Raw genomic sequence first — 23,425 nt, forward strand, 5'->3', positions numbered from 1 at the left:
CCTAACTGAGATTTAATATTGAAAGTCAGCATTTATAACAAAAATCGAATTTCATCAAAATTTCTCTTGAAAATTCCTAAACCACTCACAAAATCTTGTATATATGTTTTTCCTTATATACGTTATTGTACCAATTCTTATGACTTGTAAGATGACTTGTAAGATATGAGACTCAATTAGAAAAAAACAAAACAAAACAGATGAAAGTCTATCTGCAAAAGTTTGAGCATTAAAGTATTTCTTCTTTTAAGATGGGTCAACTTCCTCATGGAAGGAGCAATTGAATTCCATGGTCACCTTTGTATATTACATATATTGTGAAATGACTACATCATATAAAGCCATCAAGTAAAATTTTTTTTCTGCTTTTCAATAATAAGTCCATGAGAATTATGTATTTGAATTCATCTATATATAATACTTTACACAGTTCAAACATTTCCCAGTGCATCTATTATAATTTCCTTTTATTTAACATTATTCTGGAACTATGCCAATTTTTGGTCATTAGTGTCTGAAATTATTTGAACTTTGCATTGCCACTATTACTTCACAGAGAAACTCTGGGAACCCATCTCATAGCCTCTCTCAAGATTTTTACTCAGGTAGCAAACAAAGGCTACTCTGCAAGTGAGTCATTTGAAAAAAAGCAATTTGGCTCATGACTTAACTTTCACTGTGAAGAGTTCCTCAGAGTACATCCCTACCTTAACTATAAAAATAGAGTATGTGGAAGAGAAACTTCCTCCAGAGCATACATTAAAAGTTTTCTACCCTATTTCACCAAGCTAAAAATAATATGATAAAGGTAGGAAAGTTAGAGGAAGGAAGGAAGGAAGGAAGGAAGGAAGGAAGGAAGGAAGGAAGGAAGGGCCAGAGAACCTAGAATTTTCACCAGATTTGATCAAAGATGACTAGACCATTCTTACCCAGGATGTCAGAAGTTTTTCATACTCATAAAATTAAGGATAAGTACAGATGGATTTTTATTGATTATAAAAGATTATGATTTCAGAAATAGGCTATTGAATTCTGAATGATTTTGTTTTTCCACAATCAGGGAAGCTTTGAAATCCAAAAAAACCTTATGACATTATTAGAGGCATAAAATATTCCCAAAGTTTTCATAAAGCAATGAAGGCAATTCATAATTCTTAGTACAAAATCCACGAAGAATGTACAAAAAAGAGGGGAAGAAGAATGCACATGGAATAGCAGAATAGTTTCTTGGCTTTTGATAAACCACAGATGCGCTACTTTCTGCCTAGATTCTATCAAAGGATCATTGGAATCTCAGCTTAGTGAGCACGTATGTGTGCTTTTATGTACCCAGGTGAATGCACATGTTTATGTTTGTATATCAGAATCTGGTAAAGGAACATGTGTGGCGATGGTAGTTTTTAAATGGACCTGGAGAGTATTATGCTAAGTGAAATAAACCAGTAAAACACAAATATCATATGATTTCACTCATACGTGGAATGTAATGAACAAAATAAACTAATAAAGTGGAGACAGACTCATGGATGCAGAGAACAGATGACAGCTTTCAGAGAGGAGAGGGTTGGGGGCTGGGTAAAAAGAGTGAGAAGGGTGAAGGGATTAATCAAAGAACAAAAAGAAAGACTCACATAAAACAGTACAGTGATTGCCAGAGGGAAAGGAGGTGGGGAGAGGTAGAAGAAGGTAAAGGGGGGATAAATAGTTATGGAAGGAGGCTTAACTTGGAGTTGTAAACACATAATAAAATATACAGATGATACACTGTACAATTGTATAGCTGGACACTATATAATTTTATTAACCAACCAGTGCACAAAATTCATGCACGGGTAGGAACCTTGGGCCTGGCAGACAATCAGGGCCAATCAGAGCCTCTGTCTGCCAACCAGGGCCTTCTTTTGTTCCGTGCCGCCTGCTGGTGGTCAGTGCACACCATAGCAAGCAATAGAACTCCCTGTCTTCCGCTAAAACTCCCGTGGGGACACTTTGCATATTAGCCTTTTATATAGATAGATAGATGATAGATAGATAGATAGATAGATAGACCACCCTAACAAATTCAATACAAAAATGAAACTTTTTAAAAATACAAAAAAAAAATTAAAAACAAATATTCTATATTTGATTTAAAGGTCATGCATCTCCTGCTCCTCTATTAAAAATCATTGATATAAAAAGGTTATAGCTATATTGTTACTTGTCAGAGCAGAATGTAGTCAAAGGCAGTAGCCAAGAAATTTAAAGTAAATGCATTATTTCTAAAGTATCAATAAAATGATCATAGTGGCATAGTAGCTAGAGTCATTAAAATTTAAGATAAAAAAACACAAATCTATTTCTCATCATTACTTATTTAAATCTTGCTTCAAACAGCTTTTCCCCAATGCCACCATATAACTTATTTAGTTTGTGTATAGCACACATTTTCCGGGGTGGTGAAAAGAGTATGAGCTCTGGAGTCAGCCTTGGGTTACAGTCCAGGGCCAGCCCCTTAGAGCCATGCGATCTGAACAATTCTACCTATAGCCTCAGCTTCCCAGTGGATAAAATGGGGATAATTAGAGCTAGTTGTCATGAAACTAGAGAAGAAATGTTACACACGTTATCTATTAACCATTTATCAAAGCATCTGGGACATTATAAATGTATTATAAATGGGTAGTTTTATTACAGATTACACTAACTATTTATATTGTTTTATTAAGTTTATATTTACTAGAAAGAATAAATGACTTAACCATATCTATATCCCATTACTTTATTCAGTTATTAAATAAGCTTATGAGTTGGTGCTAAGAAACCTTTGTTACCAATGTATTACCAATGTATACAGAAAGTGAAGAAATCTGAAGCACAAAAATTCAAGAAGAAACAAGTCCTGCTTATTAACATGTTTCATTGGAAAAGGTCACACCTTTTTTATTGTGCCTATACTTGTTATTAACTGAATACAGTGTATTAAACAGTTGTTTTTAAAGTTGGAAATAAAATGAAGAAGCATAGACATAAACTTTATTGGCTTTTAGGACACTCATGGACAGAAACTAGAGGAGAGGAAGAAATTATAGGACTAGGTACAAAATAAAGAAATTATAATATGTTATAATTTAAAGACCAGATATTCCCATAGCTACTTCTTAGTCATTTTATTAGCAACAAAACAATGATTCACCCAAGACAATACTCAAAAATGTTAATCAAATCAATGAATAAATTAAGAATGTTTTTGTTTATAATAACTATGTCAAAGGCAAGAGAAGTGAGAGAGAAAAGAGAAAAGTCTGATGATATTTAAAACAAATACTATTTGAATTTGGTATTTCAGAGACACTCTCTTTTAAGAACCAAAGGAAACACACAAATCAGCAAGAATAGCATGTGCTACTAATGATAAAAGGTATTCATAAAAACAATTTCAATTATAGCTTGTACCATTCCTAAACCATCCCATCAAGACATCTGCAACAACACTTTATTTTCAGTATCAGAAGATTATCAGTATAAACTGTTTAAACCCATTGTTGATAAACAAGATAAATTTAAAACTAGGCAAGTAAAGCAAGAAAAGAGACAATTTAGGGTGTCAGAGAATTAAAAAAAAAACAACTGTGATAAACGTTTAATAGTCATCTTAAGAGTAGTTTCGTATAACACCACAGGTTCAAGGCTATAAAAGGTCACTAATACATTGCCAAATGCATTTTTATGAGATGGATTCAATTATAATTGCTGCAACTATTCCAGCTACAATTTAGACATAGAATCCAATTATCCATTTCATTTTCATTTATACCTCATGGGCTAGATCATTTATCATGTTTCATGATAATGATCAGAAGACACATGGAAAGTGATTTCTGGAGGTAACAAATTACCTTCCATATTAGCATAGCTTACCAGATCCTGTCAACAACTACTATGCATAAACATGAGGTAATTAAATTCACAATGTGCAGGAGTGTTTGATATGCTACTTGCCTCCTTCACAGCTGCCAGAAATCTGGGTTGCTAAATGCAGCAAACCCTTTTGGTTGCAAATCAGAAATCATTACGCCCTAGAACTCCAACAGGTAGGCAGTATGCTCCGGCTCAAGATGCTGAGATGCATCTTTCATCATCTGGTAGTATTACTTCTTGCCACCAAGCCATCCATCATTACTGCAGAGACAGCTTGGAATGATGGTCTTGGACCCTCACATTACTGCTCCTTGAACTCTGTCTCATCTGTCTTTTGCATCATTCCTGATTCACAGCTAAGTACACTCTCTGGCTGCAAAACCAAGTGTGAACCAGTAATGCCTTTAACCTCCAGTGCCTTTCTAATAGTAGGTGATTTCTCTTTATTATGGAGCCACTGTTCTGAAGAGACAACTCATGCTTGCTGGTGCTAAAACATGATTTTTAAAAGACCCAAGTTATAAAATTTCAATAGCTGTACAGAAATACATTCTTTTGTTTTATTTTGTTTTTGTAACGTAGGCTTCAGAATTGCATTAGAATTTCAATTTTAATATTTATTGTTAAAACTCAGAAACACAGACTTAGACACAGATAGACATTGATGCCTCTGAGTGCAAAGGTAAATCCACAAAGAGAAAAGATAGCCTTTGACTGTATGTAAATGCAGTATTTCCATCTGAAATCCATTAGTTTCAAATACGTGTGATAGTAAAAATGAAAACTTAAGGTACTAATAGCATGTTGAAATTACAAAACAGGAGTTTATCCTTGAAACAGTGCTAACAGAAGAGAAATTTAAAGTGAGATGCAAGAATATTTGTGAAAAGTGCCATTTAAAATAAACCTCTTATCCATCTATTTTTTACTTTTTCACTTATTGCTAAGAGGACCTTCAAAAATGATACCAATTACACAGTGTTGGTCTGTCATAAACTATCCAAGACTGAAGGGTCTTAACTCTACTCCATCTGAATGCTGTTATAAAAGTTTAATAAATCAAACTGATCAAAATGTTCCCAGTGGCAGACTGGGATTCAGTTTCTAATTCAAATTCTCTTTAATAGATGGCTTCTCTGACATCTTGCATCTCTACAATCCATGTTGCATCCCAAACACCCTGTTTTCATCATTACCATGCATCAACCAATCCAGTTATAGTAACTACTTTTTTAAATAATCTTACACAATAAAAAGATATGTCAACCCTAGTGGGGTTTTAACATAGAAAAAGTATATCAGGTGGGAACTCTTTATGTACCCTTAAGTAAACATGTTTAAATCACCTGCTGTAGTGAATGGCATTCTTTTTGAATTGAGAAATGCTGTTGGCCAAAAGGCTTAGAAAAAAATCCCCCTCCTCCCAATGTTTTATAAAATTGATGTAAGAAAAAGACACGTCTAGAAGCATTATTACCAGGGGCGATCAAATGCTGAAGAGCAAAGAAAGTGAAGAAGTCTTTAGAGAGAATGTCTTATTTTTATGATGTAAAAAGTTTTTAGAGAAAATAGAAAAAAAAAAGATTTCCACTTAACAGTTAGTCTGGCATTCAACCAGGAATGTACATAAAGCATCAGGGGAACGATATTTACACATCATGCATTTTAGATGTGGTTTTATATGTGAATAATCTCAGAAATATAGAAGAAAGGACATTTAACCATGCCAAGGCCTCCTTTCAAAAATCCCATTTAATTGAATACATATGCTTTTATTCTCGGTTTGACAAAATAACAAATTCTGATAATATTGGCTAAAGTCTATGAAATGAAAGCTCACAAAATACAATGCACTATGTCCCTATTGTTTAATTTATCTTGTGTTGAATCTCTATTTAATACTCTACAATTAGTTGAAGCTTTTTTCACATGCTGAAAGATTTTAAACCTGTCTTTAGCACCCCCAATCAAGAGTTTACAACTGAAATGACCATCTATGCTCTCAAATAAGTTCTTCTACGTCTTCCAAATTTCTGTCCATGATATCATATTTCACCTAATATCCCAGGTGACTGCTCCTACCATTCCACCATGTTCTTAAAAAATATGCCCACTATAATCTCTCAGCCTTCACATGCTCCTTCCGCCACAACCCCTCTCAAGGATTCATCACCATCTCAAACTTACTCCCTGCAAGCTCATTCTCCAAACCAGCTCCCATCCAGGTTTTCTGAGACACATGAAGACATGAACACCCTTTCATAAAACTCCCAGAAGCTCCCACATCAAATCACACAATAAATGTATACAGGTATCCCCTGCTTTTCAAATGTTCACATTACACAACTTCACTTTTTAAAATACATATATTTTCCAGCTTTACTGAGATATAATAGAGGCATTTTGTAAATTTAAAAACACCACTTCACTTTTAAGAAAGACCAACATTACTGTTTTCACTAACTGAAAGAAATCACAAGAGGATTTTTGCTTTTATGAAGCAAGGCAAAAAGCCAAAATAGGATTCAGTGCTTGTTTACAGTGAGCCTTTGTTACAGGCAGTAGCACCTCATCAGCCGAAGTGGCCCCTTCCCGGGAACCACACTCTGCATCTCAGCACCAAGTGCGATAGTCGGTGAGAATCTGTGCTTTATCTCCATTTATATTGTGCATCCGCTAGATAGATGTATCAGGAGGGCTGGCGGAGGTCAATGGGGGGAACAAGGGGACATATGTAATACTTTCAACACTAAAGATTAAAGATGTATCAGAAGCCTCGTAAGGGTGTTATAATCAGCACAAAGCTGGACAGAATTCAGCATTTTAATCATGATGAAGGAAATAAAGACATTTGCATGTATGCTGAATTTTCATTCTGAGAATGATGAAAAGTTTTTCTATGTAAATTAATTGTAATTGCTTTTTCTCTTTACACCATTTCAGCTTAGGAAAGTTTTCATAGGAATGCTCTACTTTGAATAGCGGAGTATCAGGGGAACCCTGTATTCCTTAGTCTGGCATTCCAACTGCTGCACAGTCAGCCTCAAAGTACACTTTCAGACTCATCTCAGACTTCTTCCCTAGAAACCGCTGTGTTATAGTCGATATTTAATACTAGTCCACAAGAACATGTGTTTACGCATGCCATGCCCTCCGCTGGGAATGTCCTTTACATATCTTCAAGTATCTAAATCCTACCCACCCTTCAATGGTAAGACAAAATTTTACCTTCTCAATACATTCCCTGACCACTCAAGGTAGTAATGAGGCTACCCTGCTCTGCTCTACTCATTAAGTTCATGCCATTCACATGGCACTTTACAATCCGTCATGTTTTTGTTTCTTTAGCAACAATGACTTCATTGGATGTTGGCCATGTGCTGCCTACAGAGACACAATAGTGAACAAGCAAAAGGTCAAATGACTTGGTCAATGTAGTGGCGGAGGCAGATACAGTATTATTTTGAAGACTGGTGAGGAAACACGGGGCAGGCAGAAAAAGCTGAATCCCTAAGGAAGAAAAGAGCATGGTGTATTAAAGCACGTGAAAGAAAGCCAGTGTTGATAGAGCTAGGTGAGCAAAGGAGAGTCCCACAAAGGACCAGAGTAGAGGGCAAAGAGAGAAGGAGCTAGTCCTTGGAAACGTGGTGAGACATCCGGAATTTATATTGCATGGACCGGAAGCCAGGAGAGCCAGCCCAGCAAGGTCAGCTGACTTTGTGTAATATGCTCAGCCTGCTGCTGTGTGAAGAGTGACATGAAGGAAGGAAGCACGGATGTGGGTAGACCCGTGAGGGGGCTTTTTACAGAAGTACTGGACAAAGGAGATGGTTACATGGATGAAAGTTATGGCAGTGAAGGTTATAAAAAGGGGCTGGGCATTCTGAGGATATGCCATGAAATTTGGACAAATGAAGGATGCAGTTAACACATATTTCTATTTGTTGTATCTCACCAAACAATACAAAAATATTTGAGACCTATGCCTTGTGCAAATACTGTTTGGTACATACTAAGAGTAGGCATTATACAAAGAGCTTTGAAAAGTTTAGAGCTAAATAGAGAGAAGAAATAGTAAACCAAAATCAATAAATTTTCTTTTATAATAGAAAATAACTATCATTTGGTCTTTAGGTATTCTGGGGGGAAATGAGGGAAAATCTAAATGAAATAAGAATGTAAAAGCATGCATGTAATTGAGAAAAAAAGGAAGTATGGGTGCAGTAAACAGCAAGCGGAACGGCCCTAAGGTAGGGGTATGGCTGGAAGGATCAGGACGCCTGCGGTGGGTGAAGGGAGGCGAGTGATAGAAAATAAACTTTAGGTAGAACCCAGAAAAAATTTCATTTAAGGCCCTTTGGACCAGGAAGGAGATTTGATTTTTTTTTTTTTTCTTAATGTTAAGGGAAGCTTGGTGGAGGAAGTGACATGTTAACATGAGAGTAGCAATGCTTTCCTCCATATGCATATAGAGATGAAAGAAAATGCCAATGGCAAGTAAGAAGACGTAAATAACCATGTGGGTAAAACTTCTTCTCAAAAGGGTACAGGTAATTACTTATTTGTTGTTTCTTTATTTGTTTTAACACAAAGACAGACTGTGTGACATCACAAGTAAATATGCTTCCAAACTGTGCAATACAGCATAAAGAGAGCTATAGAGAGATGCTAGCTGAGGGCTCAGAAAGCAGAAAAGAGTAAAAACAAAGTTAACTTTTGTCATGAATTTAGAATTGATAAGAACTCCCCAAATTTACCTACACTAATTTAAACTCTGTCCAGTCCTCGCATTTACTCCTCAAATCCTCACTTTTAACACTAGAATGGTACAACTTTTATGAAAAATAAACCAGTATCTATGAACTAAACACAATCCATGCTGAGGACTAACAAGATATGTTTATCTGCACTTATTTGTGTTGACCTTATGATTGTTTTTATTTCTACTAGACTAAATGTATCTTAGAAAAAAAAACAATGTGAATTATATTAACCCAAAAGGAAAGAAAAGTTCTTTCGGTGGTAATATGATAAACGTTATTGAACAAGTTGATTTTGACTGATTTAAGTAACACTTGACTTATAACTAACATTTCTGAGTGTTTTCTATTTTTTGTGTAAGCCCTACTTTGTACTTTTAGTAAGTCAAGTTTCTGAAGATATTTTACTAGTAAATAGAATGGGGGTTAGCAGGCTTTTAAAAAGATGTGACCATCTAAGTGGCAAATAGTGTATGCTAACCGCAAAACACAAACTCATCTGTCAATCATACACTGATAGGGAAGGATGTTATTACTGACTCTAGAACAGTGGTTCTCAACCGTAGCTGCACATTAGAATCACCTGGGAATCTTTAAAATCCTGATTTCTGGGCCTCATCCTCTGGAAATTTTGTTTCTTTGTTATGGGGTGGGGCCACAACATTAGTAACAAAGAAACAGAATTTCTGGAGGATGAGGCCCAGAAATCAGGATTTTAAAAAGATTCCCAGGTGATTCTAATGTGCAGCCAAGGTTGAGAACCACTGCTCCAGAAGATGGAGGGAGAAACTCAAGAACTACAGCTAATGAAATAATATCCCGCCCTAACACATATCACATCTTTACTCATTGTACCACTAAACACTATAATCAATCAGAGGGCTGCTGTTCAGCATTCTATAGGGATCTCACCATACAACATTATTTATAAAATTAGTGCTTAATAAAGGGTTTTAATAGAGTAGATCCTTCGGTAGGTATTTTCATTTTATGGAATTAAAAATGCTACCAAAATCAAAATCAAAACTCTGTGCCACAAATTCAATAATTCTACTTTCCTATGCAATAATTAAATTATAAATTGCTTGAAAGCTGTGACTATGTCTGCCCTTTCTTTGTAATTTCCTAGTGCCTATTACTTGCCATTATAAGTATTCAATAAAGGCTGCAGCTGATTTTCCAATGAAGTTGCAAATTGATTCTCTTATTCCCTTTTTTGGATTGGGCTAAGGAAAAAATAACAGTGAGTGAGGAAGGAAATATAAATTAAATAAACACTGTTAGTCTGAGAAGTTGTCATAAGCCTTTTGGAAGAAGTGGACCCAAATTTCATTTGTTCAAACTCCAAGAGAACTGAATTGAGAGGTGCAGAAGGAGAGTAAAGTATGCTAATTGTTCTGAAATCAAATTCCCAACAGTTCAACAGAAAGAATATCTGGCATGCAAATCACTCTGCTTCTTCTTTGATCCTTCTCAAATTCTTAAAAAGAGAGCTCCAACAAAAGCAAACTCCCCAAAGATTCACTCCAAAAACAGGGACAAGCACCTCAACTGCTAAACATTATGTAGAGCTCTACACATGAATCACCTACGCAAATACAATCAGAAGTCCTTTGGGAAAGAACTCCTGTTGCATTTCTTATTTTTAAAACAAACAGAGAATACATAACAGGAAAATAACCATGCAGGCAAAACAAGTGCTGCATTCTACCATGTTTATAAAGTAGCATAAGGGAATTAAGAGGTGGAGAAAATTAACAGTAAAAGGTGTTTGGAATGATGTACAACAGTGGACAGAACAGTTTTATTAATAATGCACTATCTAAAATAAGGACACCTAGTATCCTTTTGCTCATTTAGAATTTAAAAATGTACCAGACATCTCATACATTGAATCACATGCATTACAAGTAGCTACTTGAATGAGAGGAGACTCCAAATGTGTCTTTTATCATATTCAAGGGTAGCAAAGTAAAATTTTTAGATATGCAATGTTTGGTGTCTCCTCCAAATCGGAGACCTCTACTATCTCCTGACGGACTGCATGTGCTTTTGTAATTGTGCAGAGGAAGTTGGAGAAAACTATTGTGTGTTTTACCCAGGTGTTCCTAGACTTTCATGATAGTTCAGACTTCATGAAACATAGGGGTTTAAATGGAATTCTCCCAGATAACACCAAATTTCCTGTCAAGTTGACTAGTTTTCACAATAGAAGCCAAAAAAACTTATCTTTCAGTCACCGTTAAGAAAAAAGGATCTTTATATGAATTCGTGAGTCTGGCAGCTGTGCTATGAAAACAAGTTAAAAATCAATGGTGTGAGATATTAAGCAGATTGCTGAAGGATTCAAACGAGAAATTCCATGGCCTTTAACCACCAACTAACAAAAGCATCAGTAAAATGTGTCATTATCTTCCACTTTCTATATGTCCTTACTTCTAATATAAAAATATTAAAATAAAATATTCAGACCTGATTTTTTAGCTGGCATATACAAAAAGCCTAGAAAACAACATACTGATTAAATCAAGATTATTTGCCCATCCAGTGTGGCTCAGTGGCTGAGCATGGACCTATGAACCAGGAGGTCAAGGTTCGATTCCTGATCAGGGCAAATGCCCAGGTTGCAGTCTCTTACCCAGTGTGGGGCATGCAGGAAGAAGCCGGTCAATGATTCTCTCTCATCATTGAGGTTTCTATCTCTCTCGCCCTCTCCCTTCCTCTCTAAAATCAATAAAAATATATATTTTTTAAAAGATTATTTTTCCAGTGAAAAAAATTATATTAAATTTAAGTAACCTTTTCTAGTTTATACTAAAAAGGAAAGAGAGTACAAAAATGTTGCCATTGTCTTTTCCTGTATGTCAGCAATCCTCACCCAATCTGTGAATGAGAAGGATGTGTGAGTCATCATCTATCCCCTAAGTCTTTTAGAGTCAGCCCCACAGCTGTGTCTTCAACTAAACAATTTTATTTATTAATTTTTAGAAAAGTGTGTCTTTTTTTAAATATATATTTTTATTTATTTCAGAGAGGAAGGGAGAGAGATAGAAACATCAATGATGAGATATAATCCTACACTGGAAATTGAGCCTGCAACCCTGGTATGTGCCCTTGACAGGAATCGAACCCAGGACTCTTCAGTCCACAGACAGACACTCTACCCACTGAGCCAAACCATCTAGAGTAGAAAAGTATAAATGTCTTTACATAAAGTTGTACTAGGCATTGGAGCAAATAAACATGAACTAAGCTGGTTCTGATGGAACATGAACTATAAATCTTTATAATAAGAGCACAATTTAAAAAGTTCAACTGCAAACCTAGTGTGAGTTTGAACTTCTTTCCTATTTCACATACATGTGTGGTGAATAACTGGTACTAGGCAACTGGTTCTGGTAACACCTCACCATTCATCACATAAGCTATGATCCCACTCCATACTGTTACCTGACTTATTATGATAACACCCTTCTCCCACATTCCAAACTCTGTATGTCTTTCAAGGTTAAGTTGTACCTTTTTATGAAATATTTCCTCAGTTCCAATCTTCCTTGACTAGAGTTAATAACGCCCTCTAACGCCATGCTACCCATGACCATAACCCTGGCTTAGGAAAGAAGCCAAAGCCATGGATTGATGAGTGAAGAACTAGAAGATCTTTCATGACTAAATGAACTGACCCTGAGGCCTATCTCTGACCTTCCAGTTATAGAAGTCAGTAAATACCCTTATTTGTAAGCTAGATGGCATTGTCTTACAAAGGTGAGGGTCAACAACAATTCAGTTCTTCATGATTTTAAACACCAGAATTTCTTTTACAGATCCAGCTACACTGAGTAAGGCTGGATAAATTGACATTTACTTTACAGCTAAAGGTCACTGATACTCATTAAAAATACATAAAAATATTAACAATACTTATGTTCAGAGCATTTTGATATGGCTAATAGTTGACATTAAAGTTTAAAAATCAAACCAGCAACAAAGACCAAAAAAAAAAAAAAAAAAATCCAAAACTATGCCTTTGACATTCAATGACTTAAAATATAATTGGAATTTTACAGAAAAAGATAATAGATATAAAGCATAACTAATAACTGGGAATAGAATTTGTCAGTCATGGCAATCAGATACTTTTATAGAAGTTTACTGTGTTAGAAATGTAAGTGGGTCTTTAATTCAGGCAGGTAAAAAAGAAAGAAGATTGCAAATAAGGGAGACAATGAGAATCTCTAGCATAACTCAGACTATAAAGTTGGTGGTTTTGGTTTAAAGTTTGTAAACACCATTTCAACCTGAATTTCACGTTTTTACACTTCCATTTCCTAGGAACATGGAGCAAAACCATCTGCTCTCCATCTCATCTCTGTAAAAACTTCTTTGTCAATAAAGATTGGCTTCCACAAGCTGACGATGTTATCATCACTCAAAACGATCTGGAGCGATGCTAAAGTCATGACAAAGTAAGTTCTATTTCGGTATACTATTTTTTCTACTTCTAGCTGCGGGAACACAGATCAATACTCTTCAACATGAGAATTTTGCAGTAAAATTTTCATTTATAACAAACAATAACCAAAAAAAAAAAAGCCTTAAGCATGCCCTGTCACTTTTAGTTTAGGAGAAAATACACTAATCAACTCTTACCCTTGGGTCATCTTTGACAACAGGCAATACTATGCCAGTTCTTATTAAAGACTATTCATATCACTGCTCCCAAAATTTCCCTTAAAATTACCATCTTTTTTATCCACGTGACAGGACGTCAGTTTTGAAAGTGCCGATGAGAGACAGGACCTGTCAACATAGTTAATTCTCAGCACTATTTCAATAACCAGGACAGCTGACCCCCAAAGCATGTGCTTTTTTTTGATTGGCAATATTTACTTGGTTATCAGGACAAACAAGAAAATGTATGGCCCTATATTAGATTTCAAATACAACAGCAAGGGAAGTATCACCTTTAAATATTAGATATATAACAAATAAAAAATGTTATAAAAAAAAAAAACTAAAACTGCCAGAACTAACAAAATATGTCTCTAAAATGCTAGCAGACACGGAGATAACACATTCAAAGCACCATCATATTTTAACATAACAGGTAAAATATAAAATCAAAAGTGAAATATATGTTACATGGCAGGACTTTCTTTAAAAAAAAAACAAAAATAAAGGAAAGGGGGGGAAAACCATAATTTTCTATGAAATTCAGAATTCTCCACTTATACATTTAATTGAAAAAATTAGTCATTCCTCAGGTAACACTCCTAAAATAGCTACAATGCCTTCAACAACAACAAACAAACAAAAGCAAGCTTTAATAAAATCTACTTGTTGATTCAGACATACAAGGAATTTCTAGTAATGACAAAATAAATCTCTTAAACAATATATGAAAGAAGAAATTATATTTATAAAAGATCCCCTGGATAAAACACTTCAACTCTGCTGTTATAAGCTGTTTAATAAATCACGGGGCCATTTCCTCAGAAACCAACTACATGTATATAAAAACGTGAGGTACTGAAAAGCACTCCAGCTGCACTATTAAGAGCCGCATCTCCGTCAGTGGCTGCATAATGAATGAACATTCACTGCCATGCAGATACAGTGAGCACGCCCACCTTCCCATATCCCCAGCAGACGAAACACTGTGAAGATTGCCCAGGTGTACCATTAGCCTTTCAACAGAAGGTTTAGACTCGCAGTGGTTCTCAACCTGTGGGTCGCGACCATCGGAAAACACATATAGCATATCAGATATTTACATTACGATTCGTAACAGTAGCAAAATTACAGTTATGAGGTAGCAACGAAAATAATTTTATGGTTGGGGGTCACTACAACATGAGGAACTGTATTAAAGGGTCGAGGCATTAGGAAGGTTGAGAACCACTGGTTTAGAGGCATGAATACAAGGAACAGACTGATAGTTAGTTGTCAGAGGGGATTTGATGAAAGAAAGTGAAGGGATTGACCAAAGAACATATATGCATAACCCATTCACATGGACAACAGCATGGTGATGGCTAGAGGGAAGAGGGGGAGGGGGAGGTGGGCAAAGGAGGGGAGGGATTGGGACATCTGTAATAGTGTTAATAAAAATAAAGGGGGGGAAAGTAAGCTTAGGTGTGATGGATGCTGGAATGAAGCTCAACAAAGATGAATACACAAGAATGTATGAACAGAAGATAAACTGTCTTTCTACCTGAACCCTGGAGTCAAATATTATCAGATTTCCTTATTATTCAATTAATTGGGGCTGTGATTTCATAACCTTCAAGCAGGTGATGTGAGCTGACTCTGGAGACATGAGAGAAGTTTCACGGAAAATAGAGTCCTATCAATCTATAAACTTTTTTATTGATGAGCTATAGAATCTGCCAAGGCCAAAGCCTTATTACAGGTGCGTAGCATTACTTAATGATGTTACTGAGCTAAAGCTGTGGTGGAAAAGAATGTGCCCAGCACCAGGAGTCTAGAAACATGGGATTAAATTCTGTCACAGTCAATTATTAGATCATTGTGGCTCTGGGCAATTATAAAATAGTCTGAACTTCATGATTTTCCTTCTAAAAGTATTAAAGGTTACAGTATTAAAATCAAGTAAATCTGAAAATGAAATGATGTATGTAAAGACATTTGATGTCAAGCATGATAAAACCTATTCACTTGAAGATGGATGGAGCTCATGTTCTCCTTTGCACCCTGGGCCTTTGACACAGGCCTTGCTCCCTGTCTGATGGCACTTCTCTCTCTTACCCCTGACCCCACATCCTCATTCCTCACTTGGGCAGCTTTTCTCAACATCTCAACATTCGGATCCTATTTCAAAGAAAACTTATTTTATGAAGGCCTTCCCTGGCCCCTCTGATAAACCTCAGTCCAGTTTAGATGTTTTTGTTAGGATCTGGCAGACGTCTCCTTGACAAGACTTGCATAATTTATCGTTATTTTCACTTGAGTTGTTACTGATTGATGCTTGATAGTCTATTGAACAAGCTGCTTTTCCTCAAGTTTCACGTGACAAACATCCTCATTTTTTTTTTAAAGATTTCAGCGCAGTTGTCACCTCTCAAAGAGGCCTTCCAGACCTCAACTAAAATGTAAATCCCTGTCATTTTCTATGTTTATTGCTCATCATGCATGCCACCATACTAAAATTTCAGTATCTTTCTCTATAGTGTGCCTAACATACCTCAATGGGTAAGCTCCATATGGGCATGGACTTTGTTTCTTATTTACAGTCGTATCTCTACAACATATAACAGTGTATGGAATAAAAGGGACTAAGAATATTTTGAATAAATGTGATAACACATTATGTACTTGTACTTATTTTTCCAGTATTCACCTCAGATATGTACTTACTTGTCATAATCCCTCACAATTCCTCTAGTAACTTTTGTATTCAAGAATATTAATGAGGACCTCTTAGCAAGTCTAACTCTAAGATTCTACAGGGGCCAGAATTAATGAGTATCCACCACTGGGTTGTGACATGGGTAAAATTCACAGATTTACATGGAGACGGAAACTTTGAACTTGGCCTCATTGCCACAATGCTTTGAAGAACAACTATAGTATCTGTGTAACTGTTATAAAAAGGAAATATGAATCTAAAGTTAAAATGCAAACCAGAGGATGGCGACATGAAATCAAGTGTTTTATATGGCTGGCTCTGAGAATATTTCAAAGGAAATTCTAGTCGATGAAAACACTTATTGAAAACTTGTTTGACAAACTGTACAACTTACAGTCTTAACTATCTGAAATTGCATAACAAGACAATTTTATAGTAACTTGAAATGAAGAGAAGTAGGCTTAAAAATCAATCCAATATTGGCTATGTTGCTTTTGGTCTAATAAAACCATGAAAGTTCATGCAGTGAAAACAATTTTACTTTACCTCTCACAATAAGCTGGGCAAAATTGGACACACCAGAACCTAGTTCAGATTGAGTTACGCAGCGGTACAAATCCTGGTCGGTTTTTGTCACTTCTTGCAATCTAAAGGAAGCAGCAAATCGTCTGTGATTGATGTTCTTAGTCTGGGCTACTGGTATATCTTCTCCATTTCGCCTCTGCAAACAGAAACCAATCTTTAAAAAAACAGGTTCTTAACATTCCCATAAATCTAAAGCATCTTAGCAACCAATATCTGTGATAAATTATTCTTGTTCCTAAATGAGTAGGAAAATGTCTATGTAACCCCACAGAATTTTACCAGGTTTGATGACACAAAATCCAGCAGTATTTCTTCTAAACTGAACCATAGCTGCTGTTTTTATTGATATCATACTAGTATGTCCAGTCCAAAAAATTGTTGTTGAGCCTAAATCAATGCATTGTACCAATGAGAACATATAATCTCTATATAGACATTTTTTATTTACTCAACTTCCAGTAATGCATTACAGTTAAATATAGCAATTAATGACATGTACATTTCATTAGTCAAAAATAATGATAACTTTTTCTTTTATAATCCAAAATAAGAGATCCTTGCCGTACTACAAGCTATCATTTTAGTTGAGTGGGCAATAAAGAAGAAGGCACTAAAAGCTAAGGTAAGTCTCCCCTATGCAGTAACGTTTGCATATAGTTTTCTGCCTTTAGTTTTCAGTTTCAGGCTCTTTATCGTGCTTTGAGATTTTATATGATTTTTTTCCATTGCAAATAGCCCTAACTCTGAGAAATAAATCACAAAAAGTATATGATCCAAGGATTATAATTTAGCAACTTGTGTTTCCCGCCCTCCACCCTCCCCAGATCCTTATCATGCTTTCTTATCTACTTTGTCTAGGTACATGGGTTGCATGTACTTGCCAAGTAATCTTGGAAAGTCATTGAAATCCCTAAGTATTATCAACTCTCCATTAAAACAACTAAGCTTCAGCATGAATGATGTATGCAGTGTTTATCTGACTAGTTCAGTTTCTGGCATAAAGTAGTGTGTGTAATGGTAATATTGGTTAATTCCCAACATCTATTATAACCAGATTATTAACCAAACCCTTTGCAACTTACAGACTAGTAGCATCAGGTTCCCCTGTCAGAGTTTTACAAATGCAAAGTCTACAGGTCACCCTAGACCTACTAAATCAAAATCTGCATTTTAATAAGATCTCTAGGTTATGCATCAAGATATTATAGCCCTAGACCAGTGGTACCCAATGTGGGGCACATGACCCACAGGGGGGCAATTTGATTTTTAAGGGGGGCAATTCAAGAATGAGTTATTAAACAATGAATTTTTTGCATTTCTTATGGTTCTAGGGGCCTCATATACAGTATATAAATATATATTGTGACATAGTTATGCATTTCAGTTCTCTATTATATGTTTTGAAACTTTATTTGCTACTTTTTTCATATCACTTCATATTATTATTTTTTTAAACAATTTCTTAGTGATTTCTTCCTCAGAAAGGACTTCAACTGTCCTTTCGTTCTTTTATTTTTCTCTTTCATGGATGCCATGTTCTTTGGAAGCTTTCTTAGACCAAGTTATGGCCTTTTAGGCTTCTTCCACGTGAATAGGAGTTCACTTTTTGAATAGTAAGAATTATATGTCACAGAGGAGGCATCAGGATTTTAGCGATGCTTAGGTGGGGCATGGCCAAAAAAAGTTTGGGAACCACTGCCCTAGACACACTGATTGAAAACAATCGTAGCAGTCCTATTCCCATGAACAGGAACAGGTCTAAAAATGGGTGTGTGCCCTGATTCTGGCCAATGAGATTTGTCAGGAATAGGCCATCCTTTCCAGATTTTCTTGCTTCTAGGGAAGGCACGGTGGCTCTCCTTTCCTTTGTCTCACCCTGCCTAAATGCTAAGGAGGGCAGGTCAAGATGAAAGGCAGAAGCAGGTTCTTGATAAAGTGTCTGAAATGTTGTCAGCAAGTCCTTCTTTCTGGACTTCCTGTTAAGTGACAGAACACATTTAGCTTTCTATTACTTTCAGCTTAAAATCCTCAAAGTTAATATGGTACAGTTAGAATTTGGTACAGTTTACTTCATCTTCTCTTTTCCAAGCTTGAGAAATAAATGCAATTTAATTGTAACGGAAATAATGTGGCACTTAGAACACTTTCAGAGATTATTTCACTCTACTGACTCGAAGGGAAAAAAATTAAATCACATTTATTGTTTTAGTTATTTTTCACTGCTTTTCCTGAGCAAATAATGATATATAACTCCTACGTCCTCTTAGAGTGGGAGAGACTGGAAAGAGACTGTTCTGTATGATGGGTATTTAGGTTCCTGTTTAATAGCATTATGAGGATGGCATCTGATTTGTCAGTACTTGTCATTTTTTCCAAAACGAATCCCAAAGTAAATTTGTATACTATAATTATGTGAAGTTGAAGTCAATCATACAACAATCCAGCCATATTAAGCCCAAGGACATGAGGTTCCTTACCAGGGCTTGTCTGCCACATGCATTTTTTCTCTGTCACAGAGATAACACAGCTATCATCATCATCTTTAATGAACAATTACATTGAAGCATTTTAGATACATGTAGGGGTGTCATGGCAAACTTAAAAGCTTAGAAACATTATATTATTTAGGAAAAAAAAACAACACTCACTTACACCTGCCAGAAATTACATTTATTTCAAAAGATTAAGCACTGAATAAGAAAATAGTATTCCTCTAGGAATCATTAGACTAAACTGATAATAGCAAGTTCACCAAAGTAGTTACTGAGGATTAACGCCTTTTCCATCGTAACAAAGCCCTTGTGACGCCTCGTGGCCACAACATTTGCAGTTTAAGTTGAGACTGCAAAAGCAGCATGAATTTCTTTTTCCTTCTTCACAATTTCACAGACAGAAGACTGAGTCTTAGCATGCATGCATCTTAGCAACCTCAGCATGTGATTTTTTTTTTCTTTCCTTGTAAGGTTCAGAACTTTCCCCTTTCCACTTAAAGCAAGTACCTTATATCTTCCCTTTGGCATATCTGAAGCATCACTACTCTTGCACTTTGGGGCCATTATTAAGTAAAATGAGGTTTAACTGAACACAAGCACTGCAACACCACTAAAGTCAATCTGGTAACTGAGACAGTTACTAAGAGACTAATGGGTGGGTAGCATATACAGCGTGGATATGCTGAACAAAGGGATCATTCACATTCTGGGCAGGATGGAGAAGGCTGGTCCAAGATTTCATAATGCTACTTAGAGTGGCATTCAATTTAAAACGTATCAGTTGTTTATTAAAAAAAATTTCCATTGCCCTAACTGGTTTGGCTCAGTGGATAGAGCGTCAGCCTGTGGACTCAAGGGTCCCCAGGTTCGAGTCCGGTCAAGGGCATGTACCTTGGTTGCGGGCACATCCCCAGTAGGGAGTGTGCAGGAGGCAGCTGATCGATGTTTCTCTCTAGTCGATGTTTCTAACTCTCTATCTCTCTCCCTTCCTCTCTGTAAAAATCAATAAAATATATTTAAAAAAATTTTTTCCATTTAGTATTTCCAAACCTCAGGTGACCTTGGGTCACTGAAACTATGGAAAGTAAACCTGTGAATAAAGGGGGACTACTATACTTCTCACATCTCCACCTTTTCTTCTAAAAATGGGAACAGCAATTTGAACCTGCTTATTCAACAGAGATGTTGAGAGTAGTGGGTGATATGTGCAAAAGCTCTATCAGCAAATCCTAGTAATAATGATGTTATAAAGATGTTAATTAAAATATCTAAATCAATAATACATTTGATATCTGTGATGGCCTTTTGATGTATGAACTTGGCTAGGCTATAGACCCATTAGTCAATCAAACACTAACCTAAGTGTCCCTGTGAAGGTATTTTGAAGATGGGATTAAAGTCCATAACCAATTGACACTAAGTAAAGGTAATTACCCTTAAAGGAGAGTATGGGTATGCTGGGTAGACTTGATTGCATCAGTTGCAATGTCTGAAGAGTAGAGCTGCGGCTTCCCTGAAGTAGGAGAAATTTAACCTGTGAATAGCAACTCTAGGCTGTGCCTGGATACTCCAGCCGTCCCTCTGTGCCCCCTGCTCGGGAACTTGTTGCCAATTTTGCAGAAAACTGAGAACGTGAACTGAAGAGGACCTTTGTATGCAATCAATACAATGCAGACTCTGCAAAACTACAACTCAAAGGGCCTGGTTCCCTGGCAGATACATCGTGAGGAAGAGAAGTGGATGGAGGACAAAGTCACTGATTAAAAGAGACTTTCACACATATTTTTAAAAGTAGACAAGACGAATAATCTACAGCGTCTATGGATGTATGTGTAAGTGAAAAAGAACAATGAAAAAAAACAAACAAGCGCTAAAATTCACGCTAATTATTCTCTGTAGGGGTAGGGAGATGAGTCTGTTGTGACTTAGAAGCCTCTCAGAGACTAGCTGAGTCCCTTTCCTGACCTGCATGGTGTGCATCTCATACAACGTCATTGAATCATGGGTTTTATTTTGTGTAGTTTTCTACATCTATGCTTTATTGAATAATAAAATGATTTTATAAAGATGAGTTATTTACAATAAACCCCTGTTCACAAAGAAACCCAGCCTGCTGCCGGAGCCCCCATGTGGTAGTACTGATCATAGTGGGAAGTTGTGAAGTGCATTAACCTTGAAAACACCCCGAAAGGGCAGCTCTAGGAACTGTAGGAGAGTGCACTCTTTTGCCCAGAAAAAGCAGTAAAATGTAATTTATAGACATCAATAAGAAGAAATCCTTGAGCTTCTATGACTGCCTGGCTTTTACAGTATGCTCCAGGGATGGGTAAGAAAGATAAAGAATATTCCCCACATTATTCATTTATAATCAATTATGTAATCTGCATGCAACAAACTCAGTTTATAAATGATTGAAGAAGGAAAAGAATGCACTATGTGTTTAAAGCATTGAACTCTGTATAGTAAAAAGCCACATAAAGCCAACCAAAATGACCCCAAGAACACTTAGCAATCCCATAAATGAAATGTTTCAACTTTCTGGTGCTCACTGTTACATGCATACACACGCCAAATGCTGAAAATTAAAGGAAAACACCAAAATCCATGACACTTGGTCAGTCGTTTTACTTCAAGACCATAGGAAGCCATAAAGGAAGCATATAATGCCATGAACTTAAACAAATCAATGTCCTGGGTGACAAGAGTGAAAGCCAATTCGCTACCAAATAGAACGTGGTCTCTTAAGTAGAGCAAAATTAATTGTAAATGGGCATGTTCACAGAAAAAAAATCTCTGTTTCATAAACAGAGAAAATTAGAGTTAAACAGCAGGCTATGTTCATCTACCAGTTGAAGTCTATAAATTTACAAGCCAGGAAACACAACCGACAAGCCTAACATTCCTATCTGACGATACTCCTGTTCCATGACCACAGATGATTCTCCTGAGTGATACCAGGACCACCCAGAGGCTTAGTCTGGCCACTAGCTTCAAACTGTCTTGTTAAACTTTTATTAAGGTTAAAAAGAACCGAAAGAAATAGGAATGTCTCCTCATTTTTCACTCCCACTTAGGATAACTTACGTGCAGTTATAAAAGTAGGAAATAAAAAAGTAAACAAATGAGTCTCACAGACAAATTCATTCCAAGACAAAAAATAAAAAACCAAACTCATATGCTGGCTGTAAAAAAATAAAATTTTGAGGAAATTTAAAAAGAAAACTGTCTTTTATTATTTCTCTTTCACATCTACCCAAATTCTCTCAACTAGTACCAACCAGACCTAAAACTATTGTCTTCTTTCATTTGTCCCTCTCCTTCTCTACTCAGATTTGCCAACTCCACCCACGCTGCACTGTCCAATCGAAGGCCCTCAGTACTTGATGTCTGCACTGCTAATAGTAGCTTCTTTATAGCCTGTGTCCATATCATGGCCTAGTCCCAACCCATCATAAACTGTCTTTACTTCTAGTACTTCCCATTTTGACCTTCCACTCCAATAATATCTTCCTCCTAAGTTCCCATTCTACCCACATACACATACATTAATCTGCAGAGATGACTATGCCCACTTAATCTTTGCTTGTTCAAGCCCCACATGTCCTTGAAAAACTCAATCAAGTCTTCCATACATTCCAGTCTCTGTTGCTCTCTGTCAATTCCAAAACAGTATAGTGCTTAAATACTATATGGTCTTTTCTTACTCAGTTATAGAAGCATCTCTCAAGGCTGAAAGGATCTTTAAAACAAGTTCAGCCTCATGGCACCTCCTTAGCAAGGGCTTATCCAGACTGTGCTTAGATACTAATTGTCATTTTACTTCCTCCTGGCATAGCTCATTCTAGGTTTCAACAGACCTACAATTAGAAAGTTCCTCCTTATAATCAGCTTATTTCTCTCACCATATAGCTTTAAGATGTTAGTTATTATGGTACTTTAGTTTCTATAGAGAACAAATTAAATCCCTCTTGTATAGTTCCAATATTCTAAGATTTTAAGAAATGACTCTAGTCTCCCACAAATCTCAAGATTTATTTATACCATGTCCCTTTAGCCATTCTGATATCGTTTTTTCAACTTTAGTCACTGTCCCAGTAATTATGTGCTATCTTTTGTTATTGTAATATTTCAGCCATAAGGATAATGACCTAGAAAACATAAGAATTTTCACCAAGCCTAGACCAGACAATTTTTTCTATATCTTATTTCTTTGTTTATATTTATCATCATGCCCAATATGAGCTAATCACATATCGCATGTTTAATGTGGGTTTGAAATGTTTTCCTCAAATTAATTGTCAATGAATTGTCCACTATAA

General features: G+C 36.1%; 1 protein-coding gene across 6 annotated transcripts in view; it reads right to left on the reverse strand.

Moving 5' to 3' along the window:
* PTPRK (protein tyrosine phosphatase receptor type K) overlaps positions 1-23,425 on the reverse strand; it is a 478,052-nt gene that overhangs the window by 193,945 nt on the left and 260,682 nt on the right. For all 6 annotated transcript variants that reach the window (XM_059700287.1, XM_059700286.1, XM_059700289.1 and 3 more), the window contains exon 6: positions 16,576-16,750. In XM_059700287.1, coding sequence (XP_059556270.1) covers positions 16,576-16,750 — 175 coding nt within the window. The remainder of the gene's footprint in view (positions 1-16,575; positions 16,751-23,425) is intronic.

Source organism: Myotis daubentonii, chromosome 6 (assembly GCF_963259705.1).
Source record: "Myotis daubentonii chromosome 6, mMyoDau2.1, whole genome shotgun sequence".
In the NCBI taxonomy this organism is placed as follows: Eukaryota; Metazoa; Chordata; class Mammalia; order Chiroptera; family Vespertilionidae; genus Myotis; species Myotis daubentonii.